We start from the raw sequence: 22,058 nt of genomic DNA on the forward strand, positions 1-22,058 counted from the left end.
AAAAATTAACGGAAGTTATAACGGAGGTCATTTTTGAGACATTTTAGAAAACTTATAGTTTTTTTTGTTACAAAACAAAATTTAGGACAAAACTGAGACATTTTACAAAATTTGGGTTTTTTTTTGTAATTTGCCCTAAATTCTATTATATAATTATATAAATATATTATATATAAATAAATAAAAATTAAAAGTTGGTCCATCCTTCCTACATGTCTCGTAGGATGGATTTTTATACTTTCAATTTTTTAAAATTTTTTAAAATTTTTTTAACTTTTTTTATTCTTATGTGTGATTTTTTCTTATAACGAATGATGTTCGAGTTGAAATCGATTATTTTCCGTGACTCTTATGAACATCCTTCAAAGTTTATGACGATGGTGCTCGAATTTCAATCAACTATTTCCCATGGTTCTCATGAACACTCTACAAAGTTTATGAGGGGACAAATTATAGTTCGAGTATAAACCTTTTTTTTATTCTTATTATGACTTTTTTTTAATAATGAAGGGTGTTCGAGTTTTGATTGACTATTTTCCATTATTCTCATGAATATCCTACAAAATTCATGACAAGGGTCTTTGAATTTCGACCGACTATTTTCCATAATTCTCATGAACTCCCTACAAAGTTCATGATGAGACAAATTATAATTCGACTACACACCTTTTCTTTTACATAATGAAGGATGTTTGAATTTCAATCGACTATTCACCACGACTCTCATGAATATCCACAAGTTCATGGGACATATTATAATTCAGCCATTTATGTCTAACTCAGATTTTTTTTTCTATTTTAAAAAAGAAAACATAGGATATTACTTACTTAAACGATTTCTGTAACATAGAAGGAGAAGAAAACAAGCCGCGGCATTGTCGTGGGCTTTTTACTAGTGTAAAATGAGTAAGGAAGACTCTTTCGTGAGTTTTCATATTTTTTACTTTTCATGCAAGGTAGTAGAGCACCCACAATGGAGAGAACTCCATTTTCCATTTCAAGTCTTAAATTTTCATTTGGGCTTATACGGGCTTGGACTCAACTTTCAACTTAAAAGCTCGAGCTTTTACGTTGAAAGTTGAGTCCAAGCCCGTATAAGCCCAAATGAAAATTTAAGATGGTATCAGAGCTCATGGTAATGATCCTGGGGGCGCGTATGCGCATGAGCCTACACCGCGCCAGTGAAGTTCGAGTCCGGAACTAGAAGTTAGGCTCGTAGTCATTGACCCCCCTCGCTCGAGTGTGGAAGAAGAAGTCTAGCTCGAGGTAGTTAAAGCCTGAGTCCAGAAGAGAGGAGAGATCGGCTTGAGGTAAGTTGTTGAGGGCGGGCAGTTAAGGTTCACGTGGCTCGTGTAGGCAAAATCATGAGAAAGACCACAAGGTGCCACGTGAGGGCGGGTGTTGGGAATATAAAAAAAGGTAATCCCACATCGGAAGTATAAAAGAAAATAGAATGGTTTATATGGGATTGGGCCTCACAACTTATCAGCTCGAGCTTTTAAGTTGAAAGTTGAGTCCAAACCCGTATAAGCCTAAATAAAAATTTAAGATGAAGGGCCCTACAATACAATCATATGGGTGCTACGTTACTCGAACTAGGACCCTAATAAAACGAGGGGGCTACTGGTGGCATCAGGTCGTGTGGGCCTGTTGCTACCACGTGGCAGCCCCCCAATTGCAGATCAACGGCTCCTTTTGCATTTAAACAAAAATATAAAAAATAAAAGCTATAGAGTGAATGACGTGGCGTACACCCGAGTAACTTATCACAGATCCGTTAACTCGCGCATGAATACCGGAATTACGACATTCTATCACCTGTTGATTCTACGAATAGCAGGAAATAGACATCAAACTCGAATCGAATCCGAGATTGGGCAAAAAGCACAAAAGCTCCAAATTTTATTAACTGATCAAAATACAACTGTTTTAGCCCTAAAGCTTACAAAGCTTAAATAGGGATTAAAAAAAACCTAAATTGCACAAAAAGAAATAAACTTTCCTAGAATTGCAAAAACACCCAAATAATGATAAAATGCCGTTTGAAACCCTAAACGATGGAATTTGCCTTAAATATTGAAAAATCATGGCAAAGCGGTAAATTTTGCTCCGGAGGCCGTTTCCCTTGAGATAGAGTCATCAGAACTTATTTTTCTCTAGGTACCGATTTACCGCTACCTTTGCCGCATTAGTGGGTGCGGGCTGTGATCAGGCCAATCCCAACTACTGTTTTGGGGGGGACAAAGACAAAGCCGTCCCGGCTCGTGTAGGGCCCGCAAGTTGGGACGCAAAAAGTATTTCGAGTAAATGGAAAGGGGGATGAATTCAACTTTAAAGAGACATTCTATAAGCATAATCCGATTTATAAAACTTCTTATCTGGATAAGAATAAAGAGAATTTAAAGTTAGAAATATTTAAAGAATATAAATATTAATTATGGTTTGAAAAACCTCTTATGACTCTTCTTTTCGACTATAAATGATGGAACCGTCCGTTGCGATGGCCTTAGCTCCCATTTCACTGGATTGGATATAATCATTTATCAGCAACTTTTAAATTGGACATAAATTTAATCACTTACATATTCATGAAATTTTGAGAAAAACAAAAGGAAATTATTGATAGGCGATGCGTTTAATATAAAAAAGCTAAGCCCCCTTCAAAATCATAATCCTCAGTTTTGCTTCTGATCCCCTACTCGTATTTCTAATTTTTCTTTTATACACGTGAGCTTCTATCGTAAAACCAAAAGAAAACAAAGTAATTTGGTATAGTTCAGATATTTTTCTCCTCGTTGCTGATTGGTCCATGTCAAAAAGCTATAACTTTCCCTCTTATTTGGGCGTTATATATGTGGTTATATAATAATAATAATAATAATAATAATAATAATAATAATAAATGTTGATATAAGAGATTGCAAATTTAATTCTAGTTGTTATATAATAATAATAATAAATGTTGATATAAGAGATTGCAGATTTCATTATTCTAAACCTATAGAATTTTCCCTATAATCGGAAAAAAAAAATGTTGATACTTGATAAGGTAGATTGCACCAATAAACTAATCAACCATGCATGTTGATTAAAACCCCTTCCCCAAAAAAAAAAAGTGCATTTTGATAAGATCCATCACTACGCCACTATATATAGCCGGACGTTAGAAGATAAATACATGTATATGTGTATGTATAGAAGCATCTCGATGCATGTATATATATAATCACACTTTGCTCTACCTACGGTTTCGTTCTCTCTTTTGTTCTCTCGACCTTCCCTGTCTAATCCATCGCCGGCCAGCGAAGCAGAAGATATCAAGTTTGGTATTCCCTTTGTTTTCCATTCTAGGAGCAAAGGATACCTTATCCAAATGATCGACGATGACAAAGCATAGCAAAAGATTTGAGAACTGAGATCAATGGATATCGAGCGCACATGTGATTTTCATGTACGTACTTTGTGTTTTGCAACCGAGATGAGAGAAACATGGAACTTGTTGTTGCATACATGTAGGTTTGAAGTATCGGTTCGATGCATGCAGCATCATGGCACTGTTTTGCTTGGACCCAGATCTCTTTGTCAGGTTCAATTCAACCGGCCGGGTTCCATCGAAGTTACGACCGATAGGTGGATGTGGAGACGATGATGATGAGATCTGGGTCTCTGTTTCTTAGTATGATTTCCTGTTTTTCTGTTTGAAGTTGATAAGCATGATAAATTAATTAATTAATTATAAATTAGAAGTTAATCAAGTATTGCTAAATAGTTGTTGCCCTGGCTTATATTATATACTCTCTTCCCTAGTTGTGGGCCTGATGGGGGTTACAGCACCCGTGGTTCCACTTTTGGTTGTTCGGATTGCTCATTACGAGTGGTTATGGCGAGGTGGATTATAGAGTATTACTATATACAAGTCTCAACTGGGGCTGCAATTTGTATCGTCCCACACAGTTTTCAGCCTGGGCCAGCCCGCTTGATCTGACCTTAGCAGACAACACGGCACGACAGAAAGTGCTTGATAGGCCACCCGAGATGGACCACAAGCACAACAAGAAAGGCGTTCTATTGAGTTTCCATGGTCTCGTTGGCACGGTAAGACGAATTGTGGCACGAGAAAAGATATATAGCCCGATAAGTGTCATCTGGCGACTGTGACATGCGGGGCCAATTAGGTTCACTTGCACAAGATAAATTCAGGGAGGCCTCATAGGATCATGGCACTCTGAGGCTCGGCCTGATCACAATTATTTCGTGTTGGCCCAATGACATTGAAGTTGGCGTAATTAAATTAGTTCCTTCTCAGATAGGTTGAAACAAGCCATTAAAATCATATTTTAATTTAAAAAAAAAAGTGATATAAATGGGATTTATCTTTTGACTTTGTATGAGTTATTTTATTTTTTTGTGAAAAAAGAGTGATATAAATAGGATCCACCCGTATAAATTATTTTATTTTATTGTGAGTAAAATTACGTTAAAGTAAGATTTTAAAATCCTACTTTAAAACCAAATGAGCCATAAAACTAAATGTATCACTTCGTTGACAAGAACATTCAATCCAAAAGTTCATGTTCATAGCCGGAGGGATAGGGTTGGTCTACCTCTGATTGCACGACTAATTCACCTTTCCCACTGAGTAAAAGCGGACTATACCACCGTCCACCTAAACACACGGAACAATAATTAAATTGAAACCGGTCTACACGGAATTTGAATTCGTGTGTTGGAATTTTTTTTTTCCTGACTGTGAGAGAAGTCTATTGATCTACTAAATTGAATTAGATTTCATAATATCTAGTAAAAGAGGTACGAATAGTCTTTCAATAAGTATCAAATTCGGTACCTTTTAGTTATCAAGTAAAAAAGTATATCACTATGTTACACTCTCTTTGATTGTCTTTGAAGTCTTATTATTTTAAGTTTTTTTTATTACGGAGACATATGGACCTAACACAATAAAATATAAATCATAATAATTAATAAATGAGCGGTAGTTCAACTGGGGATCAAACCTATAATCTCTTAATTGTACATCACTGCGCTACGCCTTCTTAGATAATAATTATATACTAATTTATTGGATCTTATTATTATAGCTCTAAAGTTAAGGGTGAACGAGGATAATATTAGGTTGGATAAACTCAAGAGAACTCTTATGTTGCCCCGTGATCTCTACTTAATATACAAAACATATGCCTGTGCTACGCACGTTGTGCCATCTCTTTGTCCTTTTTATTAAAATTTCATTAGGCTCATATGAGTTTGGTTCCATTTTCACTTAAAAATTTAAGCTACTAAGTGGTGGTATCCAAACCTTATATAAACTCGTTGGTTTCTCTTTACATTTTCCATGCGGTATTTAGGATCCTCAACACCCACACTCACATGCAACATGTGATATATTTGTACCTACATGTTGTCACGTGTCTTTAAACACCCGTCCTCGATAATTGATCACTAGCCAGGCGAGGGGAAACCTACACAAGACGCACTCTTGGCTACTCTCGGATATACTTAGCTTGATGTGGTACGAGCGCGCATCAACGCGTAGAACTGTGGCTCTGATACTATATTAAAATTCTATTGGACTCATACAAAATCGTACCTATTTTCACTTAAAATGTCAAGTTGATAAGTAGTTGTACCTAAATCTCATATAAACTCGTTGGTTTCTCTTTATATTTTCCATGTGGGATTTAGGATTCTCAACATAAATATTTACAGAAATATAGTTAATTTTTGAGATTTTAAATATATGTATGAGTTATTTGTGATAATTGATAAATGAAATTAAATGAAAATCAAAGAGATGGTGAGATGAGAGAGGAAATGTACAATGAGAGATTAACCGTGGGAGGAGAGGAGGGAGGGAGAATATGAAGCGGGAGGTGGTTATAAAAGACAAATTATTGATTTGTCCTCAACTTCTCCATAGTCGGATGATTGTTAATTAATATAATTATTTCATTGTGCACAAAATTGGAAGTGAATATTACCCCATTTTCCTCCTCTTTTCTGATATATAGATATAGATATATATTTTTCAAAAAAAATATTTTGAAATTTTCCCAAAAGATTAAGAGTTTATTTAAAATTTGTAAACAAAGTTCTTTACTTTTTTTTTTAATTACAACGGCAGTCTTTTTTGAGATAAATAAGGTAAGAGAAATAAAAGACATCTTAATGCTTTGTTTGGTTTCACAATATGAATTTAAAATCACACTTTAATTTAATTCTACTCACAATAAAACAAAATAATTCATACAAAGTCAAAGGATGAACCCTATTTATATCACTTTTTTTCCACAACAAAATAAAATAACTCATATAAACTCAAAGAGTGAGCCCCATACATAACCATTTATACAATTACTTTTCAAAATCAAAATATGATTTTGAAATGTGACTTACAAACCAAACGCAGCATAAGTTTCGTTGATGAGTATCATTCAAAACTTTTTGATATGATATTACTTTAATAATTCCATAATCAAATTGTAAACAAAGTTAATTATTATTTAGTACTCTATAATTAACTAATTAATTTTTTTGTGAGTAATTAATCAATAAAACAGAAATGGGAGCTCCGTATTCCGCGGAGGGAAAGGTAAGAACCCGACAATCGACTCCCCAGCCCCGCTTTTTCCACAGCGACCAACCCACAATCTGCACTAACCTTCCACTTATGCCCTCTTACTATAATTTTACTACTTTTCTGCCATTAGAACTTCCCCTTTTACTTTCACTTTTTTTTTTTTTATAAATATCACAAAAAAATGAATGTTCACTTTTTCGTTTTCTTTAAATCTATCATAAATTATTTTTATTTACTGCAAAATCATAAAAGTTCCGATATGGTTTTAGATCCATCGTACCATCACTTCCAAATTCTAGTTGACGGGACAAATATTTTCTCGTCTTCTAATTGACGTGCTAGTGCCATGTCATTGAATCTTTAGAAAATAAGAAAGAATGGTAAACATTAAAAAACAACCCCTTGGCACTTGCCGAGGATGGGAGCCTCGCCGTTGGGCGTTCCCGAAATTTGTAATTTGGGGTCTTGATCTCGGGAGCGGGGTTTGCCGTCACCATCCTTCGGGATGAGTTTTTCTTTTTCATAATAAAAAAGGAGTTTTCATTCAAATATTAAGGAACATCAAAGTCTGTTACAATACGAGGTTCCTACACCTCCATAACACCCTTAAGCAAGCTTAAGCTTATAAAGGAAGAAGCAGTGTCATAGCTGACCAATGACTCGTACTGGAGTCCGCCCTTCTTGGCCAGTAGATCCGTGCATGTGTTTGCTTCTCGATAAACATACAGAGGCCTGATTTCGTCAAATTGGCTGCATAGAATCCTGCAATCATCGATGAGCAACCGATAGAAGTGATCTTGTATCAAATATAAGATTAAAAAACGATTGTCACGTTAACTAAAAGACAAAAAAGTGTAAGAAAATGAAAATTTGGAATCCCAATAAAAATTTGTGATTTTGCAGTTATAAAAATTAATATGTGAATTTTTTATGCATTCAAGAACTTTTTTTTATCAGTGTTATCAGAACCGGACCGGATGATGAACCGGAAGGGATACGGGGTCATGGGTTTATGGGTCCAACCGGGGGTTCGATGGGTCGGACCGCTCGTTTATTTAAAATAAAATAAATATTCATATTATTAAAAAAATTATGATAATTAAGATAAAAGTATGATGATTTTAAAGAAATATAATAATAGTATAAGAAAGTATCTATATATTTAATATTTCTTACTTCAAAATAAATATTTTATTTTAATAAGTACTTAAAAGTAGAGTTAAAAGAACAAAAAAGTGGTGGTGGCTTGGTTGGTAGTATGCTAATATGAGAAGTAAGAGGTCATGAGTTCAAATCTTTACACAACCAACCAATTTTTATATTAAATAGGAAACCCATAAAAACCCATAGAACCAGCCGGTTTAATGAAATTTTACTTAAAACCGGCCGGTTCAATGGGTCCGGCGGTTCAAAGCTGCCATTTCGGTTTTTAGGCGAATCGGACCGGACATGGTGCCGGTTCCCGGTCCGACCGGTCGAACCGGCCGGTCCGGTCCGGTTCTGATAACAATGTTTTTTATAACTATAATAAACGATAAACTTTCATATTTGATTAAAATCATATATATCAAGTGACTTGAACAACCAACATCTGCTCTGACGATGTCAATGCAGTCTCGGTATAGGCTCGACGAGTTCACTTATGGCCCAATGTAAATACAAGAAGCGTACTTTTTAACATATGTTTATTAAGTAAATGTGTAGAAGAAATTTGAACGAGAGACTTGAGAGGTTACCAAGCAACATAAAATGCATGGGAGTGAAAATGGTACCTAGACCACCACCTCCGGTGACCATTAATTACAACTTGCATTAATTGTCACAATTGACATAGCTCAACTATTGCACCGTACACTTGGTTAACTACTCAATTAATTGTCATGAAATTTTTTAGAGAAGTTGGTATTCAATCATCCATTAGACTTTCAGTTAGTCTTTCCACGCACACATTTGGTCACTTACATTTGGCTTGACATGAAATTTGATTCTTTTTTTTTTTTACTACGATTTCGCACTTGAAATCCAAAGCTCGCTAGTCTTTTTTTTACCACCCCACCTCCATTATGGCATCGAGCTATTTTTCCACGTGACCTCAAGTCAACTAAACGTCTCAACTGCAGGATTGGATCAGTTGATCTAGGGAAAGGGAGCGACAGCCGAAACCTAACATGAACTTTGCTTAACCAGCTGACCTTACTTTTTACTCCGTTTCTACCTAGTCTAAGTATTCAAGGATTGTGCCTGGATCTACATCATTTTGGCTAGGTACAACAGTAAATAATAATTAAAAAAAAAAACAAAGGTGGGACTTGGCTGCAAAATAAAGCGGTAACTTCTCGCCTCCTTCATTTTTGTCGCATCTTGAAAGTTAAGACCATTCTTTATGCTACGATATAGATTTTATTTGGCTCTTTTACCAATCAACAGTTGAATTTTACTGATATGGCTATCAACCAAACATCACGTGTATACTTTTGCATATGTGAATTTTTAAAATTTTTCTTTATTTTCATTTTTGAAAATAAAATAAAAATGAATTAAAATATGGAAATTTTTTTAGAAAAAAGGTATAACTGAGCAACTAAGAGGATGAGAAGGAACTAAGAGGATGAGAAGGGACTGTATGGCAACCCACAGCCAACCATTACCGCCCTGGGCGAGGTTGCTCGAGGCCTCAGAGCGCCGCGACACTGCAGTTTTTGGCAAACAACTACAGGTTCGCTACCTTTGCCCCTTCTCTATGACCCAGTCGATTCCTCACCCTTTAAAAAAAAATAGATACTTTTTCTAAATTTATTTATATTTTGAACCTTTTGAATTGATATTTTCTATCTTTATTAAAATTAACAATAAAGAAGTTTTAGAAACTATTGTTCACCAAGCAAAAGGCTTGTCGATAGTTGTCGTATGGGGTTTATTTTGTCTCCTCTCTTTAGTTCCTATTTTGACATTGATTCTAGAGCAAGCCACAACCAATAGTAGTCGCATGGTACTTATTTTGGCTTCTTTCTTGAGTTCCTAATTTGTCGCATGGTAAGCCGCTGTCCGTATGTGCCTCCCCCTCCTTCTTGGTGACCTTATTGATTCTTCATTCCTTTTTTTAAGAAAAAATAAATTTGAAATGAATTTTTTTTCTATTTTTATTGAAACTAACAATAAAGAAATTTTATGAGCAGAACATATGTGAAAGTATCTATGTGAAGCTCAAGCTAATAGTGGCGTCAACGTAGTCAAACCCTTGATTGATAAGATGGCCAAATAAAATATTTGTCGTGACATAAAATACAAGATAGATATAGAAGAAAACGAAAAGGGCGAATTGAACATCAAGGCTAGTATGAAGGACCAAATATGTACTTATTCATATTAATTACGTAGATTTTTGGAGTTTGTAGTGAATTTACTTTAAAGAATTAGGTAAAAGGTCTCACAAAATGGAAAATATTAAATAGGAGGAATATTATTATATATCATTAAAAAATAATTAAAAAGATCTCATAAAAGAAGAAGGTACTATTCGCCCAGCAATCGGCTGGCAGTGGTCTCATATGGGATTTATTTGGTCTTCCTTTTTAAGTTCCTAATTTGAAGCGGAATTTTATTTTTTATTTTTTGCTCACGAGAAAATTGCAACTTACCAAAAGACAATGGGCTTATTCATCTTGATTGATTCTTGACAAAATGATAAAAATAAAATTTTATAATAGAATAAAGGGCAAGATATAACAATTAAAGAAAATGAAGATGACAAAATTGAACATCAAGACAAACGTAAAGAAGAGGAGACTGTAAATTTTTTCTATAATGGCTAAAAATCCGATCATTATCTTTTTTAGTGAGGTCTAAATTAGGAGTGAACTAAAATTACAAAAATCGCAAAACATCACCGCAGAATTTGAACTCAAATGTTTAAATTTCATGATTATTTCTTCATGGATTTTTTGAGGCAAGATAATACGATTCTCCTTGGTTCCGAGTAAGAAAAATTAAAATGTTAGTTTCCCAAATAAGTGATCCCATTCGCTTTCTCCTGTTGTTGGATTGTAAAACTATCTGTTGTTATCACACTATATCAGTATAGAGGAGTAATTTCTAAGTAATCCTATATATCTCGTCACATACGAGAAAATTTTAAATGATCATACCTCATAATGATGTGATGAGGAAAAATCAATAAGATTACTTCAATTAAAAAAACTTATCACAATTAATCGAGTGATTAGTACTTATTATTTAGTTTATTACAATTTAATTCGTTTTTCCTCATGTCATGTGGCAAAATAGGATCATCGAATAATCTCTCGTCACATAGGATGAAAAAATATGAACAAATAGTATCAACCAACAAATGGACGTATATAATTTAGTTTTTCCTATTATGATTTGTTCAATTCCTCCTTTCTGCGATATGCTTGTTGCGGTTCGTATTTAGTCCGGACGGGAATTATGAAACTAAGAAAGAGTGGAAAATTTTGGTAATTTAGCACCTTTCGATCATTGGAATTAGTTATTTCCATTTAAAACAAGGCTACACTTGTCATTTAACTTTTATAGGTTGTGGATTTAGCAATATTGGTTGTGGAAATAGGATCATCCTTTGGAAAAAAAAATCAAAAAAAGCAAATCTCACGCGAATTCTTTTCTTTTATACTCACAAGATGATTGCAGCAAAAATCTCATAAAAGAGGAAATGTTTGTTTTCAAGCAAAAGCTCATTGATGGCTGTCGTATGAGATTTGTTCTGTCTTCTTTCGCAAATTCCTAATTTGACGCGAATTCTTATCTTTCACGCTCATGAGATGAATGCAAGCAAACTCTCAGAAAAAAGAAAAAAGAAAAAAGAAACTAATGTTGTACAAGCAACAAGCTCGTTGATGGTTGTCTTATGAGATTTATTCTGTCTTTTTTCTCAAGTTCCTAATTCGACGTAGATTCTTATCTTTTACGTTCACGAGATGATCCAACTTACCATAACCTTCTTGTCTTTTTCTTTTTTTGGCCAGTTGATCTTCTTGTGTTTGAATAATTTTTTTAGGGTTAATTACCCAGAAAAACGCGACATTTATATTTTTTTCTGAATATAGCACGACCTTTAGAAAATAGTACAGAAATACACGACCTTTACATTTTTTTCCTAAAAATAACGCGACCTTTGAGAGTAGTACATAAAGGCACGATCTTTGCATTTTTTTCCTAAATATAATACGATCTTTAGAAAATAGCAAAGGCACAATCTTCAAGTTTAGCTGCGATTTTAGCACGATTGACGTCAAATATAATGGTAACAGCTAACGGCACCTCGTGGCATAACATGATTGGAGGAGTGGGTTCCACATATTTTTATTTAATTAAAATTCTAAAAATTTTAAAAAACTAAGAAGATTTTTTCTAAAAAAAAATAAAGGAGCAATTGTGTGCAATTGAGGGATCCACAACAAACTAAACAAGTCCCCAGTTTCGGGGCTCTTTCGGTTCCGGTGGTGGGTGCCTTGATTATGTTCATCACCCACATAATTAGGATCCTGCTATGGCCGGCAACTCCAATTGGAAAATGGTAGCCACAAACATAGCTACCACCGTTGGCCCCCTCCCCATTTCCTCTTATTAAGTTGAATCTCTTTATTTTTTGCTTTTAATTTTTCAATATTTTAATTAAATAAAAATCTGTGAGTCTACTCATTCAATCATATAGTGCCACGTAGCATCGTTAGCTCCACATTAGCCGTTATCGTTATAATCAAATGGAATAATTGACGTCGTATGTATAACTAAATCTGAAGGTCGTGTCTTTCTGTGCTATTTTTTAAATATCGTGCTATATTTAGGAAAAAATACAAATGTCGTGTCTTTCTATGCAACTCGTCAATGTTGTTCTATATTTAAGGAAAAAATACAAAAGTCGTGATTTTCTATAATAGTTTTCAAAGGTCGTGTTATATTTAAAAAAATTATAAAACCCATATTTTTCTAGGTGATAAATCCTTTTTTATTTTTTATTTTTAATGTATTGAAAAATTCCTTCCTTTTATTTATATTCGTCTGATGAAAGTATAAACATGTGAACATAATAAATTAGAGTTTTTATGTCAAATGGCCCATGATTTACGCGTTTTGTCAAATCTATTTCATGATTTTTTTTGTCAGCTATATCTCATGGTTTACATTTTGTTTCAAATCTATCCCACTGTTATATTTTTCGTCGATATCTAATGGCCGTGCTGATGTGGCGCCCATGTGGCAAGTGTGGCCCACTATCGTTCCATGTGCCACGTATGACCGTTAGATGTCAACGGAAAAGATAACGTTGGGATAAATTTGATGCAAAAAGTAAATTATTGAATATATCTGACAAAAAAAATGATACATTTGACAAAACGGGTAAATTATAGGTAAAAATCTAATAAATATTATTTTTGGCGGCAGTAATCCCCTCACACGAGTCAGTGGCAATGTGGTAAATTAATCAATGGAGCGGGGGTATTAGAGGAATTCAAAGTTCTTTTCACTGCAAAAAGTCTGAAACTGAAGAAGCTTCTCTGTAATGTCTCGCCTCGGTTAAGTCTCTTCTTCTTCTTCTTCTTCTTCTTCATCATCAGCTTCAATCTTTCAAAGCGTTCTTCTTTTGACTTCCGAAATCGCCGTCCCGATCCTCTTCATCTTCGATTCTCCCATCACATAGCATGAACAGCCTCTTCAATCGCATTTGAATGCCCTCTTGAACTGTTGGTTGGTGAACTCGTCAGTATAATTTTGGGTAAGCACTTCGTTTCCCGAGGAATTTGATGAATTACGCTAGTGTTGAAGGTGTTGGTAGCTCCGGGTAGCTCCTCTTTCCCTGGCTTTTCGATAGTTAACTTGATTCTGTTTGGATTTTGGCTCCTGAACTACTTCGATTTTTGGTACATGAAAACTTATTGCATTGGGCTACATGAAAGCTTATCTTCTATAGTGTTTGGTTCGTGATTTGGTCACATTTGCATTGCTTCAAATCATTCCGAGCGGTGTTCGTTGCTAATCCGATGATGTTTCTATTTTTTCGTGGCATTGTTGGCGAATTTGTGGACTAATTGCTCAGTTTCGGCTGCTAAATTGTGGGATTTGTTGAAGGAATTGAATATGTCTAGGTAGGCTAGATATAATGAGTAGGTCTCTGTCTTCTCTCTATGATTTCTCTAGTAGTCAATATCTTGTACTTGTCTACCTCGAGAGTCTAAGGAACTTTGCTTTCATTTCGACATGTAGTCCATCCCTACTGAATGCATTTCTTTTTTTATCGGATACGTCAGATTGAAGGAGTTCTGCCATTAGTTTTCAAATTGTCTATGTTAATCTGGAATTTATTTGCGTGTTATTCTAATCTTACCCGATAATAATGTCTCTGCTGCAGGATACAATGCGTGCGCCATCTTTGATCACACAGTGCTTGCCTGGATTAATTCCCCATGACTGTGGGAGTCAGGGCGTATCTTCCGTTTCAGAGAAAGATGTCAGTCTCCCTTCCCCAGCAGTCGAAATTCTACCTTCGAAGGTAACATCAAGTTTTAACTTGTCCTCTGCAATATTAGCAGTATTCATACTTTGAAATCACTGAACTGATAATTTGCCTTTTGGATTTCCAGACAGCTCACCCTTACAGATATTCTGGAGAAAATATAGACTTGCCTGGGGCCAGCATGTTTAAGGTTATCTAGAGCTACTGTACTATCTGCTTCTATTTGATATTTGTCCTTGATTTTGCTTATGTTAGGATAATGGATGAGAAAATTTAAATGTCATATTTATCAATCCATGTGATCTTTTGGCCCTCCTCAAGATTTTATACTCTTAGGAATTTCCACAGCAATGCTTCTCCCAGTTTTCAGTTGCAAAATCTGCAAGCTGGCCTGCCCTTCTGCCATAGTTGTCATTTAGAGATTTCATTTATTTGTTCGCTTTAAATTTTCAGGGAAGACTTAGTGTTGCTGACGTAATTGGGTTTGCCGGGTCAGAAATGATATCCTCAAAACCTGATGGTATGTAGAAAAATCTTAGAATTCATTTTACAATGAAGTTATTGGACTTATTTTCTTTGAAATAAGTAATTACCAGTCAAAGAAAGTAGAATATTGGTACTGGTGTTTCCAATATGGTGTTTTAATTGAGTGCTGCATACCTTTTGCAGGATATCTGAAGTCTTGGGACAGCTCTATTGATCTTGTCAATGTTCTTAAACATGAAATTCGGGATGGACAATTGAGCTTCAGAGGAAAAAGGGTTCTTGAGGTAATTCCGGTCATCAAAATAAATCCGGACATACCATTTTTGTTCAGATTGGGTAGTGCGATGAAATAGACAAAATATTTATATCTTATGTGTTCCTGTAATTTTTGCTGCTGCCTGGAAATTTGGTAAATGATAACTTCTCAAGTAGTCCTTCTAGAGAAGGGATATGAGGCTTTCACTGCAAGTATTCATGGTGCTGCAGAGGTAATTTTTTCTATATGCATCATTTGCAGCTTGGTTGCAGCTATGGTCTTCCTGGAATATTTGCTTGCATGAAGGTATAGGTCATAATATCTACGGTTCCAACTTATTAGTTTCCATTGCTTTTGCAATTAGTCTCACTTTAGTTTCAGACTTGGTACATGCTCAGATATGATTCTCTATTTTTTAGGACAAAGAATATCTTGTCATATGTCATGCTAGCAATTTTTTTGCAAATTAAGCTTGTTTTAATGGAAGACACCTCAAAATTTCCCGCTTATCGAATGAGAACTTCATCGCTGTTTCCTGTCAATCAGAGGCATTTCCATACGGAATGCCTCAATTTTTATTTATTTTTTATTTTTTGCAATTATCTTAAGCAGTGATGCAGTCTCTATTGGAAGTACACATTTTCCGGCATATGCAGTGTTTGGATCTGTCTTCTGCATCTTGAGGGCTCTCGAGTAACAAAAAAACGGTTCTTTTTTCTGTTCTATCAATGTGATGCCACCTCGAATTCATACCGAATGAGGGTAGCTTGACCTTTCAGAGTTTTCTAGACTCCCCATATGCTGAATATGAAGATAAAGGGGATTCTCTTTTCAACCCCCCTCCTCCCCAATCATGTTGGGGGAGGGCATGCAGTGCAGTGTCTTCTCTGTCAAAATAAAGACTAAAGTTTGCTGCTTATTCTTTTTTCAGGGTGCTTGCACGGTCCACTTTCAAGACCTCAGTGCGGAAACAGTAAGATGCACCACTATCCCAAATGTGCTTGCAGCTCTTGAACAAGCCAAGGACTGGCAAAGCCGACAGCCCGAGAGTCCCCTTACTCCATCTAGGCAAACCTTGGCTCCCTCAGTTCACTTCTATGCTGGAGAATGGGAAGAGCTCCACACAGTCTTGTCCATTGTGAGGAATGATGGATCTGAAGTGGCAACAGGAATGAACCTGAGCTTCTCGGAGGAAGATTTCATGGATGGGTGCAGTAGCCACGAAGGAAGCATCGTTGGGCATGAGCTCTCCTCAAGGAGGTCCCGAAAACTCTCTGGAAGCAGGGCGTGGGAGCGCGCAAGTGAAGCCGATCAAGGAGAAGGTGGATACGATGTCATTTTGATGGCGGAGATCCCATACTCCTTGACTGCTCTCAAGAAGTTATATGCACTTATCAAGAAGGTTAGATTCTCATTTTCTCATTTGTATACGTATCTTTTAGATCCTCAAGAAGTCGCCGACAGAAATAGTACTTTCTTTTCTATCAAAGCTAAGAACTGTTCTTGAGGTAGAAATATGATTCCTTGTGCATATCAACTTTTTGGTAACAGTGCTTAAGGCCTCCATACGGAGTGGCGTACCTGGCCACAAAAAGGAACTATGTCGGGTTCAACAGCGGAGCTAGACATCTGAGGAGTTTGGTGGATGAAGGCGGCAATTTCGGAGTACATATGGTAAAGGAGATGGCCGACAGAGATATATGGAAGTTCTTTTTAAAGTGAAAAGAGAGCAGGAGAACCTCAGCTCGAGTCGAGGTCACCTTGGCGAAAAACTCATTCAAAAATTTTCGTACAGCTGATAGAGACTGACATTATGCGTATTTGTATAATATGGACCGGATTCTCTTTTCATTTTTCTTTTTTGAAACTTCTTGTATGGGGATAATGCAAATGGGGGAAAGAGTAGGTAGCCTGGATCTAAAATTTTTTTTGTCAAATACATGAATTGTTGTTTTTCCTTTTCCTTTTCTCACATGCAAATGGTTCTATATCTATTAATAGTTTTCATTGAAATTGTATATTAATGTGTACTCAATGATTTAATTTGTTATAGATAGATACTTAAATTTGCAGTGATAGTGAAGGCCTTTACCCTCCGTTTGGATCGAAGGAAACAGAAGGGAGGGGTTTACAATTTTTCCCTTCCATCCCATTTCTTTCATTTCCCTCGTATTCAAATTAAACTATTCCGGTCGTCCGCACGTTGCGCCAGTGTTTATATGGAAGATAGATTGTCAAATGATATTGAGGGAGACGGATTTCAATAAAATAATAAAATAATTATTTGAATAATATGGCTTTAATTATCATTCGTGTATTTATTTATGTATTTGATGTAGTAAAGGTGGAGAAACCTTTCACCGAGAGCTGAGAAGTTAATGAGCTTCGCATAGAAATTGATGTAGCATGTTCTCATTGATTCCCATCAATGGGAGACTCGTACGAGTATTCTGAATTACATAATATATAGGTATAGATATTGGCTTGGGACAGTAATTCTCTATCGTTCGCCGTCTCTATTTTTTTGATTCTAGGGGTGTAAACAAGCCAAGTCGAGCTTGAGTGCAGGCAAACTCAACTCGGCTGGTTAAAGAAATGCTCGAGCTCGACTGGTTAAAGAAATGCTCGAGCTCTACTCGAACTCGAGCTCGGTTGAGCTTCAATATGGAAGCTCCAGCTCCACCTCGGCTGATACTTGAGTAGCTTGAGCTCAGCTCGTTAGAGCTCATTAGATAGACATAATCGAGTATTCCTAGGCATTCTCAAGTATGAACACCACTGCAGTAACTATCAACTTTCTTTTTAACAGCCTATCAATCGCCCCACAATATAATGGTGAGGGGCATGAGGAGAATTGGTGGAATTCATCACCCGCCTTTTGCATAACAGTCGTTGGATCGTTCCAACGAAAGTAATGGAACTCATCACCAGCCTTTTACTTAAGAGCCATTGGTGGATCGACCCATGTGATTTCAGATTGGACCAACCGCGATTTGCTTCGATATTATTAGATGAAAAATATGGTTATATTTGGAAGCAATAAGTCCACTGAGAAGGAAATTGCAGATAAATGAAACACTGGAACAATCTCAAATCAGGAAATCCATCGATTAAATCAGAATCGGGTAAAGTGAACCTCCTGCCATCTCCCCTCTCTGGGCCCCCCGAAGTCCCTCCGAATTCTCACCTCTGAAACATATGGTAATGTTCAAAACTCTTGGATCCTCTGCAGCAAACTGAAAGACAGTACGTCCGCAAGTTGCAATTAGAGTTGGTGGAAAAACCTTAAGTGTTCTTCAAATGTTTCCCCACGGCAGATCTTTGTGATGAGATATATATCTTCCTCAAACTTGAGACACACGTTCAGTTTCATCAACAAATCACCAGACAAGTTTTGTCTTCCAATGCCAGCAGGGTAAGGTATCTCTAGATTTCGTCTAACAGAGGAACAATATTAATATTAGATCTCCTATTTGCCGACCTTTCAGACAAGCTTCCAAATGCATGAGGAGCATTCACTGGTGAGTTATGTCCATGCGCATACACATGCACACCCTTGGAAGATTTAAGGACTAAGATTCTCAGTGTCAATATAGGTGTAAGCAGGACAGCATCAGTACTATTATAATCCGAGGCCGCCTCCAATGTTCAAGTGGTTGACTTCAAATACTCGGTCTCCAATTCTGTTGGTGTAGTTAACCATCAGAATAGCAACATCCCCAAAACTTTCTACCTGAAATGCATTACAATAAAGGGTAATCAGGAAATCACGAAATCAAAGAACAAACGAAGGCCATAAGGGAATCAGAAGCTTCCCAAACTCGAGCTGAAGAGATTACCATAATGATCATGGAATTGGGATGGAAGTAGACCAACACAAGCTTCGGCTCCATCTGGGATGTAACTTCGAAACATCAAGAGAGAAAACATTGCAGCTCGGGATTTCTAATTCCAACTTGAAGTCTTGCTTCCAGTGGCAATAATGGTGTGTAGCTTGGCTCACTCATCCATCTAGCTTGGCTTGCTGGTCTCGTGAACAGATTCAGACCTGACTTGATCATCATGTCATGCTATTTTTGACCCTTGAGATAACATTGTGAACAGAAATTGGAGGCCTCAGACCCAACTCGACCATCTCATTGAGTAAGGCCTCGGCCTCTTCGAATTTCCCATCCTTGCAGAGAACCCGAATAGTCAAACTGTAGCTAGCAACATTCGGAACTATTCCAACTTCACGCATCTCTCTAATCAACCTCAGAGCCCTGTACGAGCTACCTTCCTTGCAATACCCATTAATCATCGTGTTGTAGATAACATCATTCGGCTTCAAATTCAGATTGCCCATCGATTTGACCAATTTCGATGCTCCCCTCATGTTGCCTTTCAGGCACAGCCCGTGCACTAGAACTCCATACGTGTACACATCAGGAACCAAACCTGACTCCATCATTGAGGAACCTATTTGAAACGCCTTATCGATATCACCAGATCGCACAGAGGCATCAATTAGAATAGTGTAGGTCAGTGTAGAGGGAGAGATCCCTCTCTCCTCCATCTCCCTCACCAAGTTTGAAACTGAAACTGAATCGCCTGCTCTAGCAAGACCAGCTATCAGTATATTATAAGTAACGAGAGATGGAGAAAGACCACTCAATTTCAGACTATCAAATAAACTTAAGGCCTTATGCACCTTTCCTGCATTTAAAAACGCATCGATCAGCGTATTATAAGTGACCAAATTCGGGCTAATGCCGGATTTCATCATAGAGCCGAACAGATTCTCAGCTTGTGAAAATTTCGTTTCCCGACACAGACCAGAGATAAGGCTGTTGTAAATAACCACATTATGAGCAACTCCTCGCTCATGCATTTCATCGAACAGCTTAATGGCGAGCCCCATTTTCCCTCCCTTGCAGTAGGCATCGATCATACAGTTGAAAGTGTAAACGTTGGGGCAGATACCGTTGAGTTTCATCTTCTCGTGGAGCTCGAACCCATCCTTCTTGAGCCCTTTCTTGAAGAGCCCATCAATCAAGACCGTGTAGGTATACTGATTAGCCGCCATCCCGAGCTCGCCCATCTCGGCGAAAAACTTCCTCGCTCGGTCCAAGTCACCGTTTTTACAGCACCCATCGATCAAAGTCGTGTACATAACGACATTGGGAGACAAACCCGCGTCCTTCACTTGATCCAGAACCCCGATGGCCTCTTCCAGATTACCAGCCAAGCAATGGCATTTGATCATGATCCCGAAGCTATAAGCGTCAAATTCGACCTTCCCACTGACTTCGCTAAAAAGGGAACACGCCTTCTCGAAACGTTTCGACCCGACGAGGAGGTCGAGCAGATTATTGAAGGTGCTCGCTCTGGGTAAGAGGCCCTTGTCCAGCATTTGGTTAAAGTACAACAGGGCTTGATCGGGCGATCGGGACACGACGAGGGCACGGATGATCGCTTCGTGGAGAAGAGAGCTGAGAGGGGCTGAGCCGAGCCCGGTCTGCGTCAGGTGGAGGAGGAGAGGCGAAGTGGTGGAATCAGAGAGGAGCTGTGAGAACAGAGACTGCCGGGCTCGCGAAAGCGGCCAGGGGGAGGAGAGGAGTTGGGTTAAGAGGATCGATAAGGAGATGTCGGGGGTGTGTTGGATTAGCTGAGGTTTGAAGGAGCGGAACAGTGAGAGGGCTTGTAATGGCGGGAGCTTCACCATCCTTGGGAGGATGAACAGAGCTTGAAAATGGCGGGTCTCCGACATTTCTTCTTCTCCCTCTGTTCCTTTGCCGTTTTCCTCGTTCAAATTCCCAACAGCCAACAAGGAGAAATGTCGGTGGGGTCAGCCTATGGGCCTCAGGCCCATACTTTCGATCATGGGCCCGGCAGGATCGAGCTTGGGCGTACCGACACTAGTGGCTCGTAGATAGAGTGTTATTTCGCGAAATCCCTCCCCTGTTCAAATGGGAGCACAGGACACTACTCGTGCCGCATCAAATGATCAGATCATTACGTGGCTCGGTTCCTACAAGGAAGATGAACGACAAAAAATCTCGAATGAGAGAACTTAAGCTGGGAGGGTTTCGACAACTGTACTCATTATTCATGCGCTCTAAGATTACCGGAAACAAACGCTTTCAGTGATTAAAAAGCATGACACAATTTTAATTGTCGCGATTGTCGAAGGGGGCTGCCTTACCTTTCCGTTCTCTCTCTTCACTAATGGAAAGAGTGAGAGAGGGGGCAATGATGGGTCAGTGTTATCAGAATCGGACTGGACATCGAATCGATCGAGATATAGGTTCATGGGTTTATGAGTTCGATCGGGGTTTAATGGATTAGATCGCGTGTTTAATTATAAAATAAATAAATATTTATTATCTTAATAAATATAACATCTACTAATAAATAGCAGGTTGACAAAAGTCAAAACCCTTCTTCCTGCCTTGACTTCTTCTACTTTAGGTGTCCAGTGGCTTCTTGGAGAAGCCAGTTCCTTGCGTCTCCAACTCCAAGTCCAAGGTCTCTCTCTCCCCGTCACATTCCCGAGTATTTTCCCTTGATGGGGCCAAACACGACCAATTTCTCTACCCCGCCGTCGTCTCCGCTGGAAGATCTAAAGTTCTTACCCGATGCCGAGAAGCTTGCACCAGCAGCTCTTACCCTCTTGCTCTGATTCTTCTTCCTCCTCGTCCTCCTCGTCCTCGTCGACCACCTTGAAGCTCCTCTTCTGATCTTTGAGGTTTCTTTTTGATCCCATTGTCTTTTTTCCGATTGAAGGCGAGAACCGACCGGAGTTAAATCGATGGGGGGATTGGAAAGCCGGACAAAACTTGGAGATGTTTGGGGATTAAATGGCAGATACAAGAAAAATTTCTCTACCCCGCCGCCGTCTACGTCGGCTTCATTTGACATCTCAATTGGACAACTTTCCTTCTGTGATTGCAGGAGGTACCCAAAACTCTGCTTCCCGTGGCTGAGGTGAGAAGAGCCGAAGATGAAGAATAGTAGGAAGAAACTAGGGTTTTCGATTCAATTCTGCAATTTCTGCCCGTTTTCGATTTCGGGTCGGGAATTCGATTCGGATTCCTTTAAAATTTCTGAACCCATGCAACCGTCCGGTTCGAATGGGTTCGATGGGTTTATCTAAAAATCAGTCAATTTTTTGAGTTCACCAGTTTTTTGTGCATTTTCAGTTTTTTAACAAACCGGATCGGACTTAGGTCCGGTTTCCAGTCCGA

General features: G+C 37.8%; 2 protein-coding genes and 1 long non-coding RNA gene across 4 annotated transcripts; 2 read left to right on the top strand and 1 right to left on the bottom strand.

The window, feature by feature from the left end:
- The first annotated feature begins 13,127 nt into the window (after positions 1 to 13,127).
- LOC116215266 lies at positions 13,128 to 16,850 on the top strand. Of its 2 annotated transcripts, XM_031550908.1 has the most exons (8): positions 13,128 to 13,352; positions 13,986 to 14,126; positions 14,218 to 14,280; positions 14,544 to 14,610; positions 14,760 to 14,860; positions 15,094 to 15,138; positions 15,764 to 16,234; positions 16,384 to 16,850. In XM_031550908.1, the coding sequence occupies exons 2-8, from the start codon at positions 13,992 to 13,994 to the stop codon at positions 16,552 to 16,554; spliced, it is 1,053 nt and encodes a 350-aa protein (XP_031406768.1). In that variant the 5' UTR covers positions 13,128 to 13,352; positions 13,986 to 13,991; the 3' UTR covers positions 16,555 to 16,850. The 2 variants fall into 2 exon arrangements, with proteins under 2 accessions (XP_031406768.1, XP_031406769.1); XM_031550909.1 differs by lacking the exon at positions 15,094 to 15,138.
- A 959-nt stretch (positions 16,851 to 17,809) lies between these two features.
- Positions 17,810 to 20,617, bottom strand: LOC116212616 (pentatricopeptide repeat-containing protein At4g11690). The gene is made up of 2 exons (XM_031547235.1): positions 18,672 to 20,617; positions 17,810 to 18,565 (listed from the first exon to the last, which is right to left on the bottom strand). Exon 1 carries the CDS (start codon positions 20,579 to 20,581, stop codon positions 18,893 to 18,895), a length of 1,689 nt encoding a protein of 562 aa, XP_031403095.1. The 5' UTR covers positions 20,582 to 20,617; the 3' UTR covers positions 17,810 to 18,565; positions 18,672 to 18,892.
- A 626-nt stretch (positions 20,618 to 21,243) lies between these two features.
- LOC116215124 lies at positions 21,244 to 21,986 on the top strand. Its single transcript, XR_004158414.1, has 2 exons — positions 21,244 to 21,559; positions 21,766 to 21,986. It is a non-coding gene; the product is annotated as an uncharacterized LOC116215124 (long non-coding RNA).
- The last annotated feature ends 72 nt before the right edge of the window (positions 21,987 to 22,058 follow it).

Source organism: Punica granatum, chromosome 7 (genome assembly GCF_007655135.1).
Source record: "Punica granatum isolate Tunisia-2019 chromosome 7, ASM765513v2, whole genome shotgun sequence".
NCBI lineage: Eukaryota > Viridiplantae > Streptophyta > Magnoliopsida > Myrtales > Lythraceae > Punica > Punica granatum.